A 7,604-nucleotide genomic window follows, 5' to 3' on the forward strand; every position below is an offset into this window, starting at 1 on the left:
CTTGTTCAACAACTATGTCATTTGCTGCAACAGATACTACACTTGTTGCAACAGATATTACAGTTGTTGCAATGGATGCTACTTGATTCACCCATATTTAGTGATCAACAAAGATAATCAATGATATTTAGTGATAAACAAATAAAATCAATAATAAGTAGTGATCAATATATAATACTTAATCAATTTAATGGTAATTTGAGTTAGGAATATGCACTAAATCCAATGATCATTAGAGTGAATTGATGTGAACTGCTTGATTCACCCATATTTAGTGATAAGCAAATGAAATCAACGATATTTAGTGATCAATATATAATACTTAATCAATTTGATAGTATTTTGAGTCAGGAAAGATGATCTACTAAGTCAGTATGCACTAAATCTAGTGATTATTGTAGTGAATTGATGTGAACTTCTTGATTCACTCATATTTAGTGATAAACAAAGGAAATCAATCATATTTAGTGATCAATGTATAATGCTCAATCAATTTGATGTATTTTGAGTCAAGAAAGATGATCTACTAAGTCAGTATGCACTAAATCGAGTGATCATTAGAGTGAATTGATGTGAACTACTTGATTCACCCATATTTAGTGATAAACAAATGAAATCAACGATATTTAGTGATCAAGATATAATGCTTAACCAATTTGATAGTATTTTGAGTCGGGAAAGATGATCTACTAAGTCGGTATGCACTAAATCGAGTGATTATTAGAGAGTGAATTGATGTGAACTACTTGATTCACCCATATTTAGTGTTAAACAAATGAAATCAACGATATTTAGTGATGAATATATATATATATATATATATATACACACACACACTAACATCCTTAATGGATTAGATAGTAATTTCATGGATTAGATGGGCAATTCTAAGTGTATTCTTAGAACAGATACCACAGTTGCTGCAACAGATACCACAGTTGCTGCAACAAAGACTACAATTGTTACAAAGGATACTATAGTTGTTCCAACAGATACTACAGTTGTTTCAACAGATACTACACTTGCTACAACAGATACTACTTGGTTCACCCATATTTAGTGATCAATAAAGGGAATCAGCCATATTTAGTGATAAACAATGGAAATCAATCATCTTTAGTGATAAACAATGGAAATCAACCATATTTATTGATCAATATATATACTTAAGCAATTTGATGGTGTTTTGGGTGAGGATAGATGATCAACTCAGTCCAATACGCACTAAACAGAGTAATCATTGGAGTGAATTGATGTGACCTACTTAATTCAACCATATTTAGTGATAAACAATGGAAATCAACCATATTTAGTGATCAATATATATACTTAAGCAATTTGATGGTGTTTTGGGTCGATAGATGATCAACTAAGTCCAATACACACTAAATGAAGTGATCATTGGAGTGAATTGGTATGAACTACTTGATTCACCCATATTTAGTGACAAACAGTGGAAATCAACCATATTTAGTGATCAATAGATATACATACTAAAATCATTAGTAATTTGTTGCGACTTCTTCCACAACTGTATGATATGTTGCAACAGATTAGTAAGTTGTTTAAACAGAATAGTTAGTTGTTGGAACGGATTAGTAACTTGTTGAAACATATTAGTACTTTGTTGCAACTTCTTCCATAACTGTACTATCTATTGCAACAGATTAGAAACTTGTTTAAACAAATTAGTTACTTATTGGAACGGATTAGTAACTTGTTGAAACAGATTAGTAATTTGTTGCAAATTCTTCAACAACTATATGATCTGTTGCAATCATTTAGGCAACTTGTCTAAACAGATTAGTAACTTGTTTAAACAAATTAGTTACTTGTTGGAACGGATTAGTAACTTGTTGCAACTTCTTCTACAACTGTATGATCTGTTGCAATCATTTAGCCAACTTGTCTAAGCATTAGTAACTTGTTTAAATGCAGATTAGTTACTTGTTGAACGGATTGGTAACTTGTTGCAACTTCTTCAACAATCTTGTATGATTTGTTGCGATCATTTAGGCAACTTGTCTAAACAGATTAGTAACTTGTTTAAATGATTAGTTACTTGTTGGAACGGATTGGTAACTTTTTGCAACTTCTTCAACAACTGTATGATCTGTTGCAATCATTTAGGCAACTTGTCTAAAATGTCGATTAGTGACTTGTTTTAACTGATCCATCTGTTGAAATAGATTAGTAACTTGTTGCAACTTCTTCAACAAGTGTATGATCTGTTGTAACAATTAACTCATCTGTTGTGACATATTTTTTAGTTTTTACAATAATTTAAGCAATTGTTTGATTTTTTCCAACAAGGTGAGTAATTTGTTGCAACAACTAAGCAGCTAAGCAATTCTACTGTATACATCTATTGTAACAATTAGTGAGCAAAATAAATAAGTTCATAAATAGAAATTGTTCACAGCCACCTTGGCTCCAAATACCACAACTAATCACAATAAATAAGTTCATAAACATCATTCACAAATAACATAAAGAACAAAAAAAAAAAAAAAAAAAAAACAGAATTGTTCAACAGCCTCCAAATACCACAACTTAAGTAATATTTTGTTCAAAGAACTACCTTCTCGGGTGTAGCGATTTCCTTGATCTACTTCATCTCCTTCATTTCTCATCGCTTTCTTGACTAGTTCTTCTTCACTTTCTTCATTTGTATATCTTGCTTCTTGGCTCGTTCTTCATTTCTTTCGAGGATTGATTGTCGGTTGGTGGCAATTTGACTCTATCTTTCCTCAACATTTGCTGATTCACAAATAAATTGTCTACTTGTTGCAACAAGTGTAGAACTTGTTGCAACAAGTACAAATCTGTAGGATATCCTCTACAAACAGAATTAAATAACTGAAGCAATGTCCAACAGGACACATAACAACAACAATCTGGATTTTATCCAAACTTTCCTAAACCCAAAAAAAAAAAAAAAAAAAAATTCAAAACTTCCTTCCAAGGTTTTTTTTTAGAGGTGGGGGCGGGAATGGGGGGGGGGGGGGGGGTTGCAAAAAACCAAAAATAAAACTTTTCAAAAACTTTTACAAAATTAATTTTTTTTGGGTGGGTGGGGGAAGTAAGAAACCAAAAAAAAAAAAAAAAATTCAAAACTTCTTTTCAAGAAAAATCATTTTTTTCCTGGGGAAAAAAAAAAAATTTTTCAAAACAATTTTTTTTTTCCGGAAGGGTGGGGGTGCAAAAAAACAAAAAGAAAACTTTTCAAATTTTTTTAAAAAAAAAAATTGGGGGGAAGAGGGTGGGGGTGGGGGGGGGGACAAATAAAGAAAATCAAAAAAAAATTAGGGGGCGAGGAAGAGAGAGTGGGGGCTGGTAAAAAAAATCAATTTTTTTTTTAAAAGAAAATAAAAAATTTATTTAAAAAATGGGGAGAGGAGGAGGAGTGGGGGCTGATAAAAAATATCAAAATTTAAAAAAAAAAATGAGGGGGGGGGTGTGAAAAAACAAATAAAGAAAATTAATTTTTTTTTAAAAAAAATTAGGGGGGAAGGGGTGGGAGGAGGATGAGTGGGGTTGGTAAAAAAATATTAATTTTTTTTTTGGGGGGGGGGGGGGGGGGGGAGGGTTGGGAGGAGGAGGAGGGGGATGAAAAAACAAATAAAGAAAATCAAAACATTTAAAAAAAAATTGAGGGGAAGGGGGCGGGGGGAGGGGTGGGAGGAGGAGAAGGGGGCCGGTGAAAAAGAAAATAAAATAAATTAAAAAAAATTAAAAAAAAATTTGGTGGGGGGGGGGGGAGGGGTGGGAGGGAGGAGGGGGCCGGTGAAAAAAAAGCAAATAAAAAATTCAAAACTTTTTTTTTTTTTTTTTAAAAAAAAGAAAATTTGAGGGGTGGGGGGTGTGGCGCGGGGGAGGGGTGCGAGGAGGAGAAGGGGGTTGGTGGATTTTTTGGATTAAGTTGGGGTCTTTTTATATTTTGTAAAAGATTAAAAAGTTTTGAAAAAATACATTTTGGACCCCAATTTTCTTAATCCCAAATTTAATTGAGTTTTGCTTTCAAGTGGTCCCCATGAGTCACCTATACTAATTTCACAATTAAAAGGTCACCTTTAGCTAATTCTTCCGAGTAAGCTTGTGCACCTTTTTATCCATAATTCAAGTCTAAATGACAAAAGTTAACAAGTTGGCTCAGGGCTCTGCAGCAAGGGTCCAATAAAGACCTGGTCTAAGAACTTAGCCAGACTAACTTCAGGCAAATACTTTCCTAAGTGCTGATAGACTGGGCTTATAATGCAGGGATTAGTTATGTAACGATTAGTAATACATAGTTATTTCTTGTTGGGTGTTAGGTTCATTGTACTAAAATTGGATATACAAGATATCATTAAATAATTTATTTATTTATTAAACTAAAAAGTAATGAGTTTACAATTATATCCTTGGATGCTTGATCTTCATTGATTTCTAGGAAAATATAAAGGTAATTTTGTCCTTTTGCTACTTATATACATGGATTTGTTATTCAATATTGTTTGTGGTATAAAATAATACGCCAATTGGTGTATTAAGTTATACATGATTGAGATTACAACCAAACATTATGCCAAATTATACACCAGGATACAGAACGACCCCTAAATGTATATGTATTTGTTTCTTATATTCTTTTGTAAGAATCTGAAATATGTTGGTCCATGGCAAGTGAATTTCAAGTGAAATTTTTATATATTCATTAGGAAAAAGGAGGGGAGGTTTCTACTGGAACTAACACTCTTACTACCATTAATTGCGACTCCAATCCCTTGTGATTAGGCAGATTGTTCACGTTATATGCTCCTCCATTTTCCATCACTGGCAACAAATGTACAAGTCCAAATTGAATTTGGGGTTTGCAAAACAACTGTTAGTAATGCTTAATTTACAAGGTTGAGCCCAAAATTGAACATATACCAGGCCATCCGTACGTAGTTTAAATATGGCCCATGTCAACAGTGAATATATAGTGCAGGACCATGGTTTAAATCATGCTTTTGCTCATTCGCCTGTAGCTCTCTATTCCTCATTGCATTACTATTATATACAAGGGAGTACAAAAGGGCTTTTGTAGTCCGCATAAAATTTTCTCAAAAAATGTCAAACTTTTTAATTAATTACTTCTAGGTCTTGATCTTATTTTTTAAAATCAAATTTATTTTTTGTTCGTATGGTTTAATTTTTAAAAGCTATCGAACATTTTGCCTTATTTACCTGTTTTCTATTCGGTATCCAATACCCGCATTGGAGCTCGCCTAATCCAGATTCGCGTCGCATAGGGCCTAATCGAGGGAAGCGCTCCCTATGAAGGATTTTTTCATACTCAGGCTCGAACCCAAGACTCCTGATTAAAGGAGGAACAGCCCCATCCGCTGCATTTTATTTTTCTTGTTGCTTTCTTCTACTGATCTTATCTATTAACCTAAATAATAGTCATTTCTTCCCTATATATTCTTTCTTCTTGTTGCTCTTTGTTTTCTTCTTTTTCATTTGTTGCTTATTATAGCTTTTTACAAGTAAGCATTTCTTTTACTTTATATTTGTATTATGAAATTTGAGAATTTCTGAAAATTCTTTTACTCATATGTAGGAATTTCTTTTACTTTATAAGTATTTATACTTTAATGAGCTCATATGTGTTTACTAAGATTAGTACAAAATGATTTTCAGATAGTTTTAAAAATTATTAAATGATGCCATATAATGTTGAAAATAAAGACAATATTATCAGTCAAGATCGGGCTATCTTTGAAATCTCTTATTTGATTAACTAAAATTAATCTTTCAAACACAAAATGAGTTTGCAGTAGGGCGGAATTAGAGTGTCAGCTACCGATTTGATCGATTAGTAGCACTTCGTACAAATTCCGTATTTGTCTTAAAAGTTCATTAAATATGTATAAATTATTAATTTAGAACTAAATAACCTAAAAAATTAGGATTCGAAACTCATATATTTCAAATTATGGCTCCAAATTTAATTTGAAGTAAATAATTTCCTCAAAATAAAAGTTAAGATATTAAATGAGTGAAATGAAAGTTTTGCTTTTATATATTGAAAATATACTTATTTGAAGTTTAATTATTAGCAACATAAATTATATTTCTTTAATTAAAATATTACTACTTTTTATATGTCTGAGTTGAGGCTCAAAACTTAAAGAGACGCCTCGTGAGACTAGTTGCTAAATAAGGTGGGTTTTAATTTAATTGCCAAAAAAAAGGAAAATAATTAGGAAGAGTCCGAAACCAAAATGACTCAAAAAAAAAAAAAAAAAAGACTTGAACCAAAAAGAGGAGAATGGATACTCCATAATAGAAAGGTGAAAGCAGAGAACATAAACAAATCAACCTCAAATTAGGCAAAGTACTAGTAAGATTTAGCGATGGATAGATGAACCTAGCGAGCTAAAAATCAGAAACAACTCCAACGGGAATAGAAACAAGAGAAGACCATTGTAAAAGAACAACCACTAAACTGAAACATCCAAATTCCATTACGAGTATTTCTCAACTTTTATGAAGCTCATGAAAACATTTGTCAGGACTATTTTCGACTCGAATGACGCCTTCAGCAACTTCAGCGCCTGTAATTTACGATAGTAGGAGTTTATCATGAATACAATTCAGCCAAAACAAAAACAAAACAGAAAAAACAGAAACAAGAAATAAAACGGTATTCAATATGGATTACCTCTTCCATTCCAAAATTAACAACTTCCTCCTGCAGGACACCAACATCCTTGACATTAAATTTGTTGAGAAGGGTAATGCTGGAGATGGTGGACATAGGCTTAACCACCAAATCATCCATCACCATGTAGGTTACCACCTCCTTCACAAAACCCCCTGTTGCTGCCACAGATTCCTTCACTCCCTGTGGAGCAACATACATCAACTTTCTTGACATAGGATACTGACAAGTTATACATCTTGCGCTAGTGTCGTCAGAAACAGTGGAGTGGGTACGAGTGTTGGAACAGCCATAAAAAGCCTTCTGTGTCGTTGGAACGTCATTAAGCGATAGAAAAGGAACGGGAGAGTTCCAAACTGAAGACTTGGGTTTTAAAAGGATATCCTTTGACTGAATAAAGGTATCGTTCATATTTTCTACGCTGTCATAGAGGTTAGGCAAGCATCCATAACTCATTCCTTTCTCCTTAAGAAGCCTAACGACAGTGGCCACAGGCAACGAGAGAATGTGAAAGAGGAAATCAACACAATCCTTTTCAGCCTCTGCAAATAGTACCTTGCGAGCCTTGGTGTCAATCAAAAGCTTAAACCTCAATTTGGATTCAGAATTCGTCATGTCGGTTGGGTCTACTGATGTACGTCCTGTTCTTACAGAAGTGTGTTTTCGTTTTCTGGAGTGGATTTTCTTCCTACGCTTATATAGTTGCAATTTCTTCATCATCGTTTTTTTGACACACTATGCTAACAGTCATCAGCTTATATCAGGTAGTCAAAAAGGTATCCTTTTCATAAATCTAGAAAAATGGAGAATTCGAAAAGTTGCAATGGATAATTCAATGTATCACATATTTCGTCCAAAGAAATGCACGCTGTATCTAAATAAAAATACCTCGAAACGTGGAGAACTTGAGGAG

At 33.1% G+C, this 7,604-nt stretch overlaps 1 protein-coding gene across 1 annotated transcript; it reads right to left on the minus strand.

The window, feature by feature from the left end:
• Positions 1 to 6,494: 6,494 nt before the first annotated feature.
• On the minus strand, positions 6,495 to 7,306 carry LOC132029474 (uncharacterized). The gene is made up of 2 exons (XM_059418724.1): positions 6,692 to 7,306; positions 6,495 to 6,584 (listed from the first exon to the last, which is right to left on the minus strand). The coding sequence occupies exons 1-2, from the start codon at positions 7,304 to 7,306 to the stop codon at positions 6,495 to 6,497; spliced, it is 705 nt and encodes a 234-aa protein (XP_059274707.1).
• Between the last annotated feature and the right edge of the window lie 298 nt (positions 7,307 to 7,604).

The sequence above is a fragment of the Lycium ferocissimum genome, chromosome 9 (genome assembly GCF_029784015.1).
Source record: "Lycium ferocissimum isolate CSIRO_LF1 chromosome 9, AGI_CSIRO_Lferr_CH_V1, whole genome shotgun sequence".
NCBI lineage: Eukaryota > Viridiplantae > Streptophyta > Magnoliopsida > Solanales > Solanaceae > Lycium > Lycium ferocissimum.

Coding starts and splice junctions, on each gene's coding strand:
- LOC132029474 (XM_059418724.1), bottom strand. CDS start 7,306: ATGACGAATTCTGAATCCAAATTGAGGTTTAAGCTTTTGATTGACACC. Junction 6,585..6,691: donor TTAATTTTGGAATGGAAGAG/GTAATCCATATT, acceptor CGTAAATTACAG/GCGCTGAAGTTGCTGAAGGC.